The following is an 18,772-nucleotide window of genomic DNA, read 5'->3' on the forward strand; positions in this document are numbered from 1 at the left end:
ATTCATGCTACACTAAATAATACATTTTGCAACTGGATTTTTACTGTGCAAGAACAGCAAAAATCCACTGGGAAAACATATTATTTATCATAGCGTGAATGCACCCATAATTAGGTAAAAATGGTGGGAGGTCGTTGAATTTGCTGCCATTGTTCATTTAAATTCAAAGCAGCCACAGGAAAGGGGTGGTGGTTAGGTTTAGGATTAGGGTGGTGGTTGATCCACGTGATGAAGTGGAACTTGAAAAGAAGATCATCCTCACTCTCCCTAATGTTTTCCCCAATCAAAAACCCCTCCAGTTTTGAGTCGTCTTCTATCCTGGCTGGTCTGGCTCTGAAAGAACACAGGATGGTCATCTATGCAAAAGAAACAACGATTACGCCTTCCTGTTGCAGAGAGAACATGCAGCATTTTTTTTTTCTGAAAAGGAAATATTCAGAGTATTGTCTCAGTTTTGAAATTAGGACTGAGATGAATCACAGTTCCAATACTGGATCAAAGTGCAAGTCTACAGCAGGCTTTAAAATAGTTTAAGGCTGCAACCACACATGCTAAATAATGCAGTTTTAATCCACTTTGAATGCACTTTCCAATTTTTTTTTTTTACTGTGTGAACTGGCAAAATCCAGTTTGAAAGTACATTGAAAGTGGATTGCAACTGCATTATTTCGCATGTTCGATCACCACCTACGTGTAAGGCCGATAATACCATGTCTTACACACACTGGTCTGTAGAGAATTCTACACTTTCCTACCATTCTGAGTTTTCCACTACAATTTATTAAAAAAGAAGGGCCCTCCGACACAACGTTGACTTGCTGACATTTGCTTTTTGAAAACATTTTTTTTGTCTGCACATCACTTTGGATTGACCCTTGCGGTGCTTTCATACACACAAAATAATGCAGTTTCAATCCACTTTTTATGCACTTTGCGACTGGATTTTACTGCGTGAAATGGCAAAATCCACTTGCAAACAGTTGCTAAAGTAGATTGAAACTGCATTATTTAGCATGTGTGAAACACCCCTTGGACTTCCCAAGGTTAAAGTACTCACATTTGCAATATCAGTCTCAAACTCCATCACTGCTCTCATCTCTTCTTCAACAAGCGCATTGTCCTTGGAGACGTTCAGGTCTTCTCTGATCATTTTGGCAATGGTGATCATGTACTGCAAGTAGGCTTCTCGGACCTAGAAAGCAGGCCAAAAGGAGCCATTTTGATGGGGCATATGAGTTAGGGTTGCCAACCTCCAGGTGAGGCCTAGCAATCTCTGGTATTACAATGGATTTCCAAATCATAGAGATCTGTCCCCCCCTGGAGAAAATGGCTGCTTTGGAGGGTGCACTGTATGGCATTATATCCCATTGAGGTTCCCCCTTCACCAAACCCCACCCCCCCTATGCTGCACCCCCAAAATCTCAACCTGTTTTCAAACTCAGAGCTGGTAACCCTAATTTGAATGTGGGTGATGTGTGATAGTTATTGGGGCAGAAGGCCAGAGAGCTGGATAGAAGTGTGATAGAAGCAGTGTGATAGAAGCAATGAAGAGTTGGTACCAGCTAGGTTGATGGCGAGAAAAAACCCCAGATTTTGTGACAAAGGAGGTCATGAAGCAAGGAATTATTGAAGAGCCCTCAGAATAGAAAAACAGGTAAATTTTGTTGTTGGAAATATGAATAATGTACTTTTACAATTACTTCAAATATTATATCACCAAGGATCCTATCACCTTAGTCAGTCATCCCTGTTTCTGTGCACAGTTTTGCCAGAAAAATGAGAAGCTGGAACAGCTTTAAAATTCATACTGAGAAGAAGATGATATTGGATTTATATCCCACCCTATACTCTGAATCTCAGAGCGATCACAATCTCCTTTATCTTCTTCCCCCACAACAGACACCCTGTGAGGTGGGTGAGGCTGAGAGAGCTCTCACAGAAACTGCCCTTTTCAAGGACAGCTCTGTGAGAGCTATGGCTGACCCAAGGCCATTCCAGCAGCTGCAAGTGGAGGAGTGGGGAATCAAACCCGGTTCTCCCAGATAAGAGTCCACACACGTAACCACTGCACCAAACTGAGCATCTTGGTTGAGACAGAGAACAGGAAAGGCAGGTTTTTAAGTAGTGACACCTGCCCCTCACAAATGGTGGTGGAAACTGTCATCAAGTAACAGCTGACTTATGGCTGCCCTGTAGGGTTTTCAAAGCCAGAGGTGTACAGAAATGGTTTGCCATTGCCTGCCTCTGCACAGTGACCCTGGACTTCCTTGGCGGTCTCCCATCCAAATATTAGTCAGGGCTGACTCTTCTTAGCTTCTGAAATCTGACAAGATCAGGCTAGCCTGGGCCAGCAGGTCAGGTCTTTTCCCTCCTATGCAGAGCTAACTGCAGCTTCAGAAGGGCTAAGTAGCAGATTGTCCAAAGGATAGGGTTGCCAAGTCCAATTCAAGAAATATCTGGGGACTTTGGGGGTGGAGCCAGGAGACAATGGGGGCGGAGCCAGGAGCAAGGGTGTAACAAGCATAATTGAACTCCAAGGGAGTTTTGGCCATCACATTAAAAGGGATCGCACACCTTTTTAAATGCCTTCCTTCCATAGGAAATAATAAAGGATAGGGCACCTTCTTTTGGGGCTCATAGAATTGGACCCCCTGGTTCAATCGTTTTGAAACTTGGTGGGTATTTTGGGGAGAGGCACTGGATGCTATGCTGGACCTCAAAAAACAGCCCCCCCCCAGAGCCCCAGATACCCGCAGATCAATTCTCCATTGTTTCCTATGGGAATGTCTCCATAGGAAATAACAGAGTTCCCAGTAGCCATTTCCCTCCCCTCCCCTGCTTTCTGATGATCCTGAAGCGGGGGGAGGGCCTCCAAACCAGGGGATCCCCTGCCCCCACCTGGGGATTGGCAACCCTACCAAAGGGGCTAAATGGCTGAATTCAATCACAGATCTGTTCCATCTCATCGAGTTGGCCCTGAAATGGCATACGAAGCTAGAACAGGAGAAGGGGAGAAACATGGTGAAGGAACTGCCCAAGGCAATGTTCTTATAAGGATAAGCTGCAGTTTGAAAATGACGAAAAGACTCACTCTTTGGTAGCTGCCATCATTAAAGTAGTAATCTCTAGAAGGCATTCCTAGCCCAGGCTGGTCAATCTGAAGAAAAAAGAATCTTAATGAGTGGAAAATCATCTTACAGGATCATCAACAGGAAGGGCAACAGGGAGGGAAAGCTTTGCATATAAACAGTTCCATGCAGAGTCCAGACAGCTCCAGATAAAAAAGGATAAGACCTCCCCTGTTCTTTTATTTACTGTCCTGGATTTTCTCTCTGCTCTGAGTTCCTCTTCTCCTCAATTCCAGCATAACTAGGAGAATTTCTAAAATCAGTTCCAAATAAGGTTGCCAAGTCCAATTCAAGAAATATCTGGGGACTTTGGGGGTGGAGCCAGGAAGCACTGGGGGTGGAGCCAGGAGCAAGGGTGTGACCAGCGTGACTGAACCCCAAAGGGAGTTCTGGCCATCACACTGAAAGGGATTGTGATCCTTTTTAAATGCCTCCCCTCCACTGGAAATAATGAAGGATAGGGGCACCTTCTTTTGGGGGCTGACCCCCTGGTCCAATCTTTTTGAAACTTGGGGGGGGGGGTACATTGGGGAGAGGCATTGGATGCTATGTTGAAAATTTGGTTCCTCTATCTCAAAAAACAGCCCCAGATACCCATGGATCAATTCTCCACTATACCCTATGGGAATGGGTCTCCATAGGGAACAATGGAGCGCCCAGCAGACTTTTCCCTCCCCTCCCCCCGCTTTCTGATGACCCTGAAGCGGGGGGAGGGCCTCCAAACCGGCGGATCCCCTGCCCCCACCTGGGGATTGGCAACCCTAGTTCCAAAACAGGAACACGAATAGTTTTTCTGCATCTTTGTATCAGTGACTTGCACTTTAATTTTAAAAAAAATTGCAGAAAAGCAACTCTCATGTAATTTTATTGCGTTAAGATTCTTTTTTTGTGCAGTACCTTTTTGCACATTGGTACAGCCCTAGCAGAATTGTGATACAAGCACATCAGGACTGCGTTCTTGCAAAGTTTTACCACTGTATGCATTGATCCCAGGGCAAGGGAGATGAAAATAAACTGAAAATCACAGCGCATTGCTTGCACCCAGTGCTCTATTTGTATTTTCTGAATGGAGCAATCGACAATTCTTAATGCATCAGTCCCATTTTAGAAACATGACCAAGTAATTCATAACTCCAAAATCAGAACAAGGAGAATTTTGGACGCATCTCTACTAAAAAGGTTCCAGGACACACATCATATTTAAAACAAATAAAAAAACCAGGCTTATCCCAAATTGGAGGCCCAGAGTGGGACATCCTTATTTATACAGGGTTTGCAAGACCTAGAGCTTAATCTTTACACAAATACGCATACAACAGCAGAATTACACAGGTCTAGGCAACCCACAGTCCCCCTTCCCTTTTAACCCTTCCTTACATAAATAATATTTCTGCTGGAATCTCTGTCGTCATGCCATACGAACATATCAATGAGGACTCGTGTATTGAACCTGGAATTCAGTAAGGAGAGTTTCTCTTCCAGACTCCAGTTTGTCTCTATGGTAAAAGGACAACAACAACAATAACAAAGAAAACGTTTTACTTCTGAATCTGAAGTTAATGAATAAAATGTGACTGGAAATTGGAGTGGCTCAGTTTCAGTCACCTCCTGGCAAATCAACCGGCTTACCTCTCTTGTTTTATGTTGACTGAGTTGAAGCCAATGCCAGCCTCTAGGTGGCACCTGGAGATCTTTCACTATTACGGTTGATCTCTAGATGACAGAGATCAGTTCCATCAGCAGAAAATGGCTGCTTTGGAGGGTGGTCTCTATGGCATTATGCCCTTATGAGGTCCCTCCCCTGGGCCCCACCCTCCATAGGCTCCATCCCCAAAATCTCCCAATATTTCCCAATCCAGAGCTGCCAACCATCAAAGCCCTGAATGGCCTGGGACCAGCATATCTGTGAGACCACCTCTTCCTGTATACTCCCTGGAGAGCCTTACGCTCCATGGATCAAAATCTGCTGGTAATCCCTGGCCCAAAAGAAGTCCACTTAGCCTCAGCCCGGGCCAGGGCATTCTCTGTCCTGGCCCCTACCTGGTGGAACAAGCTCCCATTGGAGATTAGGGCCCTGCAGGGACTGTTGCAGTTCCGCAGGGCCTGTAAGCCAGAGCTGTTCCACCAGGCATTCAACTGAGGCGGTGGACATGTTGTTATTCTGTGGCCTCCCTGCTGCAGGGACCCTGATGATATAACTCTGCTGACCCATTTATCTTACACCAGCTGAGGGATGTATGGCAGGAGTGGAGGCAACTGATATTACCAACTGCAGAACTGGATATTGTTTTTAGATTGTTATATTGCTTTTCGATTGTTTATTGTTTTATTGCATGCATCTGATTTTAATCTTGTATCATTGATTGTTATTACCTGCCCAGAGCCATTTTGGGAATGGGCAGGCTATAAATTGAAAATAATAAATAATAAATAAATAATAACGTTAAATATAGTGTAGCAACTACAACGCTGGATGAAGATTGAGGAGTCCTGCAGCCCAGCCCTAAGCAGAGTTACACTTTTCAAAGTTCTTTAGTACCTTTAGTGAAGTTCCAGCCCACAGAAGCCACTGGCCAGCCTCCAATCACACGCAAGACCTCCAACAGAGGTGAAGAATCACGCTGCTCTATAAAACCTGCAGGTGATTGACCCAGAAGAGAAATTCAACACTGGAAAACAAACTAGTAAGCAGGAGGCTGTAACAAATATCCCTCAATGGCCTTGCTGGAAACAGTCTACGTTCACACAGCTGTTACAATACTGCCATGTATTAATTCAGAGAATTGGTCTGACCAGGGCTTTTTTTGGTAGAAAAAAAATCCAGCAGGAACTCATTTGCATATTAGGCCACACACCCCTGACATCAGCATTGTTTCACACAGGGCTTTTTTTTGTAGAAAACCCCCAGCAGGAATTCATTTGCCTATTAGGCCACATCCCCTGACACCACGCCAGCCAGAACTGTGTTCCTGCTCAAAAAAAGCCCTGGGTCTGTCTATCCCAGAATAGTCATATTTGACCTGTAGCAGCCTTCCAGGACCTCAGGCAGAGGAATTTCTTTGATCTTTTAACTGAACCAGGAACCTTTTACATGAAAACAGTTATTGACTCAATCTGAGATCTCCTCTTTGTTAACGCATTTGGAAAATCCAGGCCACCGTTGGTTTGCTGCAGCCAAACATCATCTTCCAAACTGCTGTTGGGTCTAGTTTACTCCTGAGTCCTTGAAAGGACAGCAGCAACCGGCTACTGCTGAAAGTGGTGTCTCCCTTGCTCACTATCCTGCCATAAAGCACATTGCTGAAAAATGCAGGGATACACTGACTCTATGTTCAGCTTTCAAACAAGGAACATTTCTCCTGGTGCTCAGTTTCATAGGATCCTCCCACTTGCCTCGCTGTTCTTTCTTCTGGCTAGCTGCAACCTGACTCCCGTCTCACGCTGGCACAGGGCGGTGGTTCCAGCTTTGTAGGGCTTCTGTTGCAGCTATGGACAATCTAAATGGCTCAGCCGTCAGGGGTTATGATAGAAGTTTAAAGAAATGGATATTTGCTGCGACTGGCTCCACTGATGGACTTCTTGATGGCACCTGGTTTTTTTGGCCACTGTGTGTGACACAGAGTGTTGGACTGGATGGGCCATTGGCCTGATCCAACATGGCTTCCTTTATGTTCTTTTGTTTCCAGTTGTGCTGGACTTGAGTGATGTGCAACAGGAAGAGTTTTGTTTAGTAGCAATGGAACGTTTGTGCCATTGGCCACCTGCGGATCAGTGAGGATGTCTCTTAAAAGTAAACAGAGGGAAAGGAAGATGGTAGAAACAGAAAATGAAGATGAATCGAATTTTTCTGAAAGGTTCCTTCTTTCCTCTTCACTATTCCTTCCTTCCTCTGTCAATTTTCCTTCCATGGTCTATCATTTTCCTTTCCTTCCTGTCATGATCCTGGGCCTAGTAAGGCCTGCAGGCCCCAGGGAAGCCTGCTTAGGAGTACTGGGATGAGCCTACATTTCCCAGGATCCCCTCTATCTCTCTGATTGGGTAGCAAGAGTTTTGGAGGGAAACAGGCCCAGAGAGGGGTGGGACCTGGGAAGAGACTATATAATGACCAAGCCCAGGCAGGGTGTGTTGTTTTCCTAGGAGACAGAGCTGAGCAGGGACTGCTGCTGGGAAGAGAACCTTGCCCTTAGAGGAAGGGTGAGTAGGCTAGGTCTGACTGAGACAGTAGGGACAGTAAGTTCAGACGCCTTAGGGCATTTGTTTATTTTCCCTTCACCCTTTTACTGTTTTATTGCACCTTGTTAATTTTTATTGCACTGAAATAAACCCTTTTGTTGTTGCCTGGTCCTATTATTTGGCCTAAGCTACAGGAGGTCTGAAGGGCCTGGGAGGGTACTCTGGGCCTTCTCAAGGGGAACCCTTAACCCAGGGTGGTGGCAGCACTTGGTAAGACCCCCCTGAGTCGTGACACTTCCCTACTTCTTATTTATTTTCATTCCTTCCCCTTCAAAAAAAAAATCCTCTGTGTGTGCTTGCATGTTTGTGAATTGAAGTGGGCAGGGGTAGTGGAAAAACCACACCAGTTGCTTGATGGTGGTGAATTGATAATAATAATAATAATAATAATACATTTTATTTATATCCCGCCCTCCCCGCCGAAGCAGGCTCAGGGCGGCGCACAACACGTAAATTCGATATACAATAAAACATTCGTACAAATCAATAAATAATACATTAAATAAAACCATCACCAAAAACAAGCCCTGGATTTTCCAGAAAGACATTCATTTCAATGAAGATAGAGACTGGACAGGCAAACACAGAAGAAGATACTCACTCTCATTCATACAGGACCGATAAAGTGTTTTGGCTTTCCGGAAGGCTTCCCGATCTTCTTGTCCTGGTGTCTCCAGCACACCTGGAGGATACAAAGGTCATGATGGAGATAACAGTTCACAACCACAACACAAGTATACAAGGGGATAGAAACAAGAAGCAAGTTTGGGGTCACGGTCAGAGTGTTAGACCAGGCAGGGCCAGCTCTGCCACTAGGCAAACTAGGCGACTGTCTAGGGTGCTGGTCTTCAGGGGGTACCAAATTGGGCCCCCCATGTGACTTAGTGATGTTATCAGTGCTGGGGCAGGGGGCGGCAGAAGTCAGCCTTGCCTCTCTCCCAGGTATTCCCACTGGTTTGCAAAGGGATCATTGTTTGTACGCAAAGGGACCCCTGGACAGCTAGTTGGACCAACTGCAAGAGAAGGTGGTACTCTAAACCACACCCCCCCCCCAATAAACCACCATTGTACTTCTGGCATCATACTTTGGTCAGATCCTGAGAAGACGAGAGTTACTAGGGAAGACAATAGGAAAAGTTGAAGGCAGTAGAGGAAAGGGAAGACCCAACAGGAGATGGATCAACTCAATAAAGGAAGCCACAGCCTTCAATCTGCAAGACCTGAGCAAAGCTATTAACAATAGGATGTTTTGGAGGTAATTCAGTTCACAGGTTTCCCACATGTCAGATAGCACATAACCAAATAAACTATGGTATTCGTGACGGCATCACTTCAAACTGCAGGTGGACACATCGTTGTCTGTCTATTCCAGTGGGGAAGAAAACATCCAAAGCTAACCACAGCATCTCCAGAGGGATGCATTTAACAAACAGTCTCATTTTTATCCTACATGAGCTCTGCAGAGAACATCCAAAGCAATATTCCCTCTAGGCGGTGGAGTGCTGTGAGCAAAAATTCCATGTTGTGAACTACTGGCATTAGAGTGGTGAGCTCCTGCATAAATTAGTTTGCTCTGGGGCCATTTTTCCTGATCTAAGACCAAAATGTGTGAGCCAAAGGCTAAAAAACTGTGAGTTAGCTCACACTCACTCAGCTTAGAGGGAATGCTGATCCAAAGTGAACCATGGCATCTCCAGAGAGATGCATTTAGCAAACTGTCTCATTTTTATCCTATATGTATAGCATTCCTATAGAAGATAATGGATATATATCCCACCCTATACTCAGAGTCTCGGAGCAGTCACAATCTCCTTTGCCTTCCCCCCCACAACAGACACCCTGTGAGGAAGGTGGGGCTGAGAGAGATCTCCCAGAAGCTGCCCTATCAAGGACAACTCCTACGAGAGCTATGGCTGACCCAAGGCCATTCCAGCAGGTGCAAGTGGTGGAGGAGTGGGGAATCGAACCCGGTTCTCCCAGATAAGAGTCCGCGCACTTAACCACTACACCAAACTGGTTCTCTATCAGTTTTTTGAGGTAGACTAGGCTGAGAGACTCTCACATGAGGCCAAGGGACTAGTCCAAGGTCAAGAATGGACTGTCAAGGAAAACTTTTTCCTCCACTCTGCCTGCTAGAAGGAGGTGCCAGTACTAGACCAGGATGCTTATAGCTGGAGAGCCACATCACACGCATATTATTTATTTAAACTATTTCAGCTCTGTCTCACTGTATAAATATTTGTGAGGCAGATTACAACACTCAAGAATTCTTGAAAGGCAGCATGGTGTTGTGGTTAAGAGTGGCAGACTCTAATCTGGAGAACAGGGTTTGATTCCCCCCTCTCCACATGAAGCCTGTCTGATGTTGGACAAATGGAAGAGAGGTAAAACCTTCCTTCCTTTTTCCGATCTGTTGTGACTCCCCTCATTGGCACCATTTTGAAAGAGACCAGAAGAGAAAGAAATTCCAGTTGTGGAGCTCTCAGTGCCAAGTGCAGTTTAGAAGAAGAAGAGCAGGTTTTTATACTCCACTTTTCTCTACCTCAAGGAGTCTCAAAGCTGTTTACAATCGCCCTTCCCTTTCTCTCCTCAGAACAGGCACCTGGTGATGTAGGTGGGATGTAGAGAATTCTGAGAGAACTGTGATTCGCCCAAGGTCACTCAACAGGCTTCATGTAGAGGAGTGGGGAATTGAACCCACTTCTCTAGATTAGAGGCTGACACTCTTAATCACTACACCCGCCCTGGCTCTGTCAAGTCCTTAATTTTATCAAAATTTATTTCGTACAATCCTCAGTTTTGATGAGTGTATGAAATGCTTATAAATACTAAAGTTTATTCTTAAGAGATTAATTATTCAAGGAAGAGATTCCATTGTATATGAACATTGTGAGTAATTAATGTACTAAAGTTTTTTAGTTTTAAAGCGCACTTGAACAGTTTCTATTGTCTTTGCTTGTAGCTTTCTAACCTCTCCATGTATAAGTCCCTAGTCTTGACAGATGAAGGCACATCTTGGCCATTTAAAAGGAGAAAAATGGACTCTCACCTTTGAGAATAATCTCTAGCTCATCCCTCAAGATGTCAAAAATGCTGTATCTGGAGCTCGTTTCTGGAATGACATGATGATTCAGCCAGCCTCCACAGGCATACTGGTAGAAATTCTGGCATGGTTCTGCTGTTGGGTCCATGTTCTGAATTATCCTGGCAGCTATGAAGTGGACATGAAAACACAAAGAATTCTTGGTAGGGGAATGCCCATGTCCTACCTTGTCTTACATACCTGTCTGTGGAAACCTTAAAAGCTTTTCAGAAACTCACAAAAATCTCCTCACAAGAGTCTGAAAGGTTTTGTGTAGGAGCTGAAATGAAGGGGTTTTTTTTGTCTAAAAGCCCAGAGAGAACATGAAGGTCTTATTTTGGTGTTTAAAAAACGAAATAGATTTAACACCGCACAAGCAGCTGTGAGGACTTCCCCTGATGGCAGCCGGTTTTTTTGACCACTGTGTGATAAAAGTGTTGGACTGGATGGGCAACTGGCCTGATCCAACATGGCTTCTCTTATGTTCTTTTCAATCAAGGTCCCATTGCAGCCCATACTCCTTATAGCCACCCATGTTACCTCCGAAGGCTTCCAGGGAAGATGACCAGAAAGCCTCATACAGAAGCAATTGGACCTTTAAGACCCCAATCTCAGGTCAACAAAGATCTTAAAGGTCATAACCATCACTTTGAATGGGCCTACGATCAGATAGGACCAAGTTACGGTATCTGGTATTCCTACACAACTGGGTTGCTGTATATTGGACCAGCCACAGCTTCCAAACAGTCTTCAAAGGCAGTCCTGGATAGAGCGCAATGCAGTAGCCCTATCAGAATATGATGGATGGATCACTGAGGCCAGCCTATCAAGGAAAGGCCACAGCGGGGTCCAATGAGTGACATGCCACAATGGAGATCTGAGTCTCTGACCGATCTCCCTCTAGGCTGAGCCCGCTTTCACTCTCCTCTTCTCCGTGGGGCTTCCGTCGGATTTCACACAAACTGACCCAGGGCTGCAACTAGTTTCGCTTCTTTCATGCAGCAAACAGAAACTGTTTTTTAGAGGATCTTGTTTGCTGCGCGAAACAGGCAGAGCAAGTTGCAGCCTTGGGGCAGCTTGTGCGAAATCCGACGGAAGCCCTGCTGAGAGTGAGAGTGAAGTAAGGCTAGTGGGAAATCAGTCTCTGCCTGTAGACAAGGACCTGTGATCTGGTTCACACATGCAAGAGAAAGAGATAGGTAGACCAGAATGCTCCATTTCAGGCTGCTGGTGCTGGATTCCGACACTGAATGGTGCTCTGGACAATCCACACCTTCCCTGCAAACAGGAAACCAGCGCTGCATGCAAAGAGAAGGGGTTTGCACCTTTCACCCTGCTCTTGGTTTTCAGTTTGCGGAGTGGGGAGGATTATGGGAAGGATTTTTTTTTTTTTGTGCATTGTGAAAACTAGGCTGAATAGTCCCATCAACCTGCCAGTCTCCTCTTGTGCGTTATTACCCTCCACATGGATATACCATGTTCTTTTTTTAGTCTGACCATAACACTTTCCATGTGTATTTTTCCATTCATATCCCCCCTGAGAGCAGCCATAACAGACACTACCCTCAGCCCTTGTTTGTATTTTTAAGATCTGGCTTAAGTACAAGCGATTGGGAGTAGGAATTCTTCCTAATTATTTGGCTCATCAGAAGTTGGACGGAGTCCTATTCTTGACATGCTTACAGATATCTTTATTTCTAAACAAGTTCGCTGTACTCCAGCGTTTGTTATTCATAGAAGGTCTTCGCTGGAATGCATGTTATTCCGTACAACCGGCTCTGGAAAACTCTCAAGGGATGGCCCAGATTCTTAAACGCTCAAGTTTAAATGAGCAAATTTAAACTATCTGAACACAATTTTCAGACTTTGGGATAGCTGCCATTTGGGGAGAAATTTTCGGATCTACCCCACACAACTGAATGTAGTAACGCATGGCAATGGATCTCATAAATATGAGGTTCTATTCACCATATAGGTTTTTCTAATTTTGTGTAATCTCTGTGTCAAAGGTGAGCTATAAATAAAGTAAGCAGATAAGTAAAGGCTATTGGCAAGTAATACATGCATACATGTCTCGGTATGAATTCTCTCGATCAAAAGCATCAACCTAAAAAGAGTTTCTGTTATCTATGTTCTATTAAATCTGCATCTTCTATTGGTTTCTTTGTTTAGCAATAAGTTTATTAATAAGTTATTACATTTATTGCTACTAGGGGATAATGCTGTAATATTTATGCAGATCCCGTGTAAACAGACAATGGTTTGTGTGTGTGTGTGTGGGGGGAAATAGGGTTGCCAAGTCCAACTCAAGATATATCTGGGACTTTGGGGGCGGAGCCAGAAGCAAGGGTGTGACAAGCATGACTGAAAAAGGAATTTTAAAAGGAAAAAAAGGAATTCTAAAAGGAATTCTGGCAATCATATTTAAAGGGATCGTGCTCCTTTTAAATGCCTTCCTTCTATAGGAAATAATGGAAGATAGGGGCACCTTCTTTGGGGGCTCATAGAATTGGACCCCCTGGTCCAATATTTTTGAAACTTGGGGAGTGTTTTGAGGAAAGGCACTGGATGTTATACTGAAATTTTTGTGCCTCTATCTCAAAAAACAGCCCCACAGATCAATTATCCATTATACCCTACAGAAATTGAACTCCATGGGGTATAATTGAAAGCCAACAGATATTTCTCTCCCCCCCCCCCCCGCCTTTCTGATAACCCTGAAGAGGGAGGAGGGCCTCCAAACTGGGGGATCCTGTGCCCCCAACTGGGGACTGGAATCTTAGGGGGAAAAGAGTGCTATATATTACCTGCAGTGACGCATCCTGGAGTGGTACAGATGTTCCCGGGGCTGGCACCATTTCGCATATCTGTGGGAATAAAGAAGACTCCTGAAAGACCCTCTCTTAGGAATGGTGTCAAATCTGGCAAGCAAAGAGTTGAGACAGAACCTCTAGTTTGAGAACTGAAACCACTTCGGTCACTCCGGAGGATGACTCTACCAGTAGGAATGATTAATTAGGGATTGACCTCATTTTATAAACATACTATTTCAGTTTGAAAATCCCTCTTTCTGATGTTGTTTCTTCCTGCTTAGGAGGAAAGCCGAGCTGTCTCCCCAGCCAAAAACACGAAGTTTGACGTTTGAATGGATTCTCCATTCTGCATTCATTGCTGCTGCAGATGCCGAGGTGTTCACATTGGCAATAGAGCACCCGCCCAAGAGCTTTCTGCACACTTTCTTCCATTGACCACCATTCTCCTTGCTTCTATACCCCCTGAAGAGCACTAGGGTTTACCCACCCCCACCAGAACAAAAGAGCACTATGCTCTGCAGATAAAAACTTGTTGGCAATCCCTGGCCCGAAAGACATCTTGCTGTCCTCAGTCAGAGCCAGGGCCTTTTTGCCCCTGGCCCCAACCTGATGGAACTCTCTGCTGAATAACACCTAAGTCCTGTGGCACCTTATGCAGTTCACCTGTAAGGCAGAGATGTTCCATCAGGCTGATGGTTGAGGACAGCGATGGTTTCCAGCTGGCCTGACACTCCTTCCTTTCTCCCCTCCCCCATGGGGAAACTGTATAATTTGACTATTTTAGCACCAGCTGACATTCTTCTGGAATTGTCTTACATTGTAATTGTCTTGTCTTTAATTGCTTTACAGGTTAGGACCATGTTTTATACCATTGTTTATTGCCCTGAGCCTTGCATGTACAGGGTATGGTGGTCTAAAAGTCTAATTTATAAATAAATAAACAAAATTGTTTCCCCACCATAACACTGTTTAATTGGTGTTACAGTGCTCTGACCTAGAAGCTAAGCACGGTTAGCCCTGTTATGCCTTGGATGGGAAACCACCAAGGAAGTCCAGGGTTGCTATGCAGAGGCAGGCAAACCATTTGTATATATTTCTTGTGAAGAAGAGGAGGAGGAGGAGGAGGAGATTGGATTTATACCCTGCCCTTCACTCAGAGTCGTTTACAATCTTCTTCCCTTCCTCTCCCCACAACAGACACCCTGTGAGGTAGGTGGGGCTGAGAGAGCTCTTTTGAGAACTGCTCTTGAGAGAACAGCGGCTGGCTCAAAGTCACCCAACAGCCACACGAAGGAGTGGGGAATCAAACCCAGTTCTCCCAGATTAGAGTCTGCACTCTTAATCACTACACCAAACTGGCTCTTAACCACCACACCAAACTGAAATCCCTGTCTTTAAGTTGTATACGACTTGATGGGAGGAAAAAAAATTACAGTGCTCTAGCAAGTAGCGACTTTTTAAAAAGAACATCAAAGAGCCCTCCAGTATCATGAGGAATTGATAGAAGGAAAACGGCACTAATGAGAGTGGAACCTTTTCTCAGGTCTATGCACTGGGGTTCAAATCACATAGATTAACAGACCCCAAATATGTGATGTATTGCTATTAAAGAAGATTATTAATATGCCAAAGGAGCCAGACCCAAACTGAAATAAAATTTCTATGTCCCTCCCTAATTCCTGCACTGATAACCAAGAATGACGAAGGAACTAAACACTGCAACAAAATGTGGAAGAAGAAGAAGAAATTGCATTTATATCCTGTCTGTTACTCTGAATCTCAGAGTGGTTTACAATCTCCTTTTTCTTCCTGCCTCACAACAGACTACAACTATGAGTTAGGTGGGGCTGAGAGAGCTCTCACAGCAGCTGCCCTTTCAAGGACAACTTCTGTGAGAGCTACGACTGACTGAAGGCCATCCCAGCAGCTGCAAGTGGAGGAGTGGGGAATCAAACCCAGTTCTCCCAGATAAGAGTCCACACGCTTAACCACTACACCAAACTGGCTCTCAGAGAACAACATACATAGAACAAGTGAGGACTGATTTCTAACACATTGGTTCCTTTTCAGAAAGATAATCACATCGTTTTGAACTCAAAATCTGGGGAGAAATTTCAGAAGCAGCTAATTTTATTGTCTTTTGAGATAACAGAATGGATGAAATTTGGTCATTCTCATGGCTCTCCTGGGGTCAGCTTTATATGCATGCAGCCCTCATGTAACCACTGGAGCCTTGACTTAATTTTATATCATTTTACAGAGGCACAGACACACCACTACATTAATTGGATGTTATTTTTGCATGTTTAAATCTTGAGCTTCGCACAAGGAATATGGACAAAGCAGATCATGTGGAGTGACCGTAAGCGTTATAAATAAGACTTGCCCTTTGGCAAAAGCAAAACAGAGAGGAGGTGTGCTGCTGTACCTGCTCTCCATCAAACGTACATGCGTAATTGGCCGCAGCTTTTCATTTCTCCAGGTCAGCTGTCACATTTCTGAAATGCATGGGTGCACACAGAGGTTTTTTGGTAGAAAAAGCCCAGCAGGGACTCATTTGCATATTAGGCCGCACACCCCAGTGCCACCATTGTTTTGCACAGGTCTTCCTTGCTGAAAAAGCCCAGCAGGGACTCATTTGCATATTAGGCCACACACCCCAGTGCCACCATTGTTTTGCGCAGGTCTTTTTTGCCAAAAAACCTCAGCAGGGACTCATTTGCATATTAGGCCACACACCGCAGTGTCACCATTGTTTTGCACAGGTCTTTTTTGCCGAAAAAGCTCAGCAGGGACTCATTTGCATATTAGGCCACATACCCCAGTGTCACCATTGTTTTGCGCAGGTCTTTTTTGCCGAAAAAGCCCAGCAGGGACTCATTTGCATATTAGGCCACACCCCAGTGTCACCATTGTTTTGCACAGGTCTTTTTTGCCGAAAAAGCTCAGCAGGGACTCATTTGCATATTAGGCCACATACCCCAGTGTCACCATTGTTTTGCACAGGTCTTTTTTGCTGAAAAAGCCCAGCAGGGACTCATTTGCATATTAGGCCACACCCCTGACACCATGCCAGCCAGAACTGCGTTCCTGTGTGTTCCTGCTCAAAAAAGCCCTGGGTGCACTGATAAAACATTGCAAAAACAACCCCCCCTCCCCATGTATCTTGGCAGTCTATTATAGACGATTCCAGCAAGACGTTCTTTGCATGGTGGTGAACAGATGGGCACCTGTATATCAACCCCTCTTCCACTGCACAAAACAAGTCTCAGTGCAGCCATCAATACGTTCACATCAAAATTACTATTCTCTTGTGCTTTCTTGGGGGACACAGATAACTGGTAATAACTGGTAATGGGTAGGTTTACAAATCAATAGCTGTTTCTGAGGCAAACTGTGCATGCTCCAGTTACCTTTGGAAATTTCTTCTATTTAAAGTAGAACTTAAAGGAGTACGTACATACATGCACACATGAAGCTGTCTTATACTGAATCAGACCATCAGGGCTGGTATTGTCTTCTCAGAGCGGCAGCGGATCTCCAGGGTCTCTTGCAGAGGTCTTTCCCATTACTTCCTACCTGGTCCTTTAACGGGAGATGCTGGGGATTGAACCTGGGGCCTTCTGCATCCCAAGCAGATGCTGTACACTGAGCCACAGCCCCTTCCCTAGAGTGCATGGTCAAGGACAGATTGGGGAAGAAGTCTCATCCCTAGTTGCTACGTGGTAGAGCCCCAAGTACATTACAGGAAAGAGATAGCACATCTCACTGGAAGTGTTTGCTCCTAGGACAACTTCAGGGAAGAAGAAGACTGCAGATTTATACCCTGGCCTTCTCTCTGAATCAGGGACTCAGAGCAGCTCACAATCTCCTATATCTTCTCCCCCCACAACAGACATCCTGTGAGGCGGGTGGGGCTGGAGAGGACTCTCACAGCAGCTGCCCTTTCAAGGACAACCTCTGCCAGAGCTATGGCTGACCCAAGGCCATTCCAGCAGCTGCAAGTGGAGGAGTGGGGAATCAAACCTGGTTCTCCCTGATAAGAGTTCGCATACTTAACCACTACACCAAACTGGCTCTCTGAAGAACAGGTTCATCAGAATGGGTTGGGCTCTGGAGAGAAACTCCCCAACCAATCACAAGGTGTTGCTCTTCTTTATACAACTGAGCATATTGCAGAAATATCTGAGTGCTTGTTTCGGTTAGAAAATCTCCCTGCCTCTCTTCCTCAAGTGACCAAGTTATTCCACCTTTCACAATCTCCCCCTTGTTTACTTGCGGATAAACGAGTATGCATTTGACCTTTTCAAAGTGCTTCCATTTGGCAAATGGACAGAACTGGCTGCTACAAATGGAAAAAACGATTCGGTAATGTCTCCATCGTGTCGTGTTGGAGGCTGTGATCATTGCTTCTTTGAAGACTTCATGGTAAATTATCAAGAAATAAACACCGTTACGTAAATGGCAAACAACACCTCGGAGATACCTCCAAGCTGTGTCAGGGTTTGCTGTTAATAACTGTCTACCGCTGAGGACAGCCATGAGAATCCTTCTAGAAATCAGCATGCCACAAGAAGAGGTACAGGTTGATCCTTGTCTTGTTCTGCCGTTGGGCACGTGTGGATTGTGTGTCCACCTGCCTCTTCAAAGTCAGCTTTTTGTTTTTAGAGGCCACCCAAGGAGACTATCTGTGGTGATCCCCTTTAATTTGTAAGAGATGAGGTATGCAAGAATTCTCTTGTGCCTTGGGGAGGGATGGTGGCTCAGTGGTAGAGCATTTGCTTGGTAACCAGGAGGTCCCAGGTTTAATCCTCAGCATCTCCAACTGAAAAGGATCCAGGCAAATAGGTGTGAAAAACCTCAGTTTGAGACCCTGGAGAGCCGCTGCCAGTCTGAGTAGACAATGCTGACTTTGATGGACCTTCAGTATAAGGCAGCTTCATATGTTCATATGTTCTCTGTGTGAAATGAGAACAATGCACTGCAGGGGAGACGTCAGGCAGAGATAGTTCCTAATTTCTCTTCATTCAAATTTCTCCCTGGATTTTAGAATTATTGGATTACCTGGTCCTATTGGAACTGATGCTATGATGCAGAGGCAGGCAATGGCAAACCACCTCCGAACGTCTCTTGCCTTGAAAACCCTATGAGGTCACCATAAGTCAGCATGTGCACACGCGCTGGAGTTGATGCATTACGATTCCTTGGTTGTTGCACTTTTTGAGAATCTTAATTTTGTACCCTACACTGTCTATGCACCTTTTGCCACAGCTTTTGGTTCATTCATGTCTTTTTTCCTTCAGGACATCAGCTTTTATTTATTGATTTGATTTGATTTGCTTAATCACCTAATCCCAGCCTAGGCCAGGCTCTGGGTGATGTGCGTCTTGGTACAAAATTATGACTCAAACAACTCTGAAGTGATTGCACACTTAACTGCCTGAAAATTTGTCTGCTTTGCTAGTACATAGGAGCACCGATATGGAATCCAACTTGATCATATAAGGATAAGTCTT

The 18,772-nt window shown here is 44.8% G+C and overlaps 1 protein-coding gene across 3 annotated transcripts in view; it reads right to left on the minus strand.

The window, feature by feature from the left end:
* MMEL1 (membrane metalloendopeptidase like 1) overlaps window positions 1-18,772 on the minus strand; it is an 84,188-nt gene that overhangs the window by 23,744 nt on the left and 41,672 nt on the right. For all 3 annotated transcript variants that reach the window (XM_060259132.1, XM_060259131.1, XM_060259133.1), the window contains exons 3-9: window positions 13,251-13,310; window positions 10,411-10,572; window positions 7,963-8,043; window positions 5,668-5,763; window positions 4,506-4,624; window positions 3,092-3,157; window positions 1,058-1,192 (exon numbers count right to left, since the gene is read on the minus strand). In XM_060259132.1, the coding sequence (XP_060115115.1) occupies window positions 1,058-1,192; window positions 3,092-3,157; window positions 4,506-4,624; window positions 5,668-5,763; window positions 7,963-8,043; window positions 10,411-10,572; window positions 13,251-13,310 (719 nt within the window). The remainder of the gene's footprint in view (window positions 1-1,057; window positions 1,193-3,091; window positions 3,158-4,505; window positions 4,625-5,667; window positions 5,764-7,962; window positions 8,044-10,410; window positions 10,573-13,250; window positions 13,311-18,772) is intronic.

This window comes from Heteronotia binoei, chromosome 18 (genome assembly GCF_032191835.1).
Source record: "Heteronotia binoei isolate CCM8104 ecotype False Entrance Well chromosome 18, APGP_CSIRO_Hbin_v1, whole genome shotgun sequence".
NCBI classification, from domain to species: Eukaryota; Metazoa; Chordata; class Lepidosauria; order Squamata; family Gekkonidae; genus Heteronotia; species Heteronotia binoei.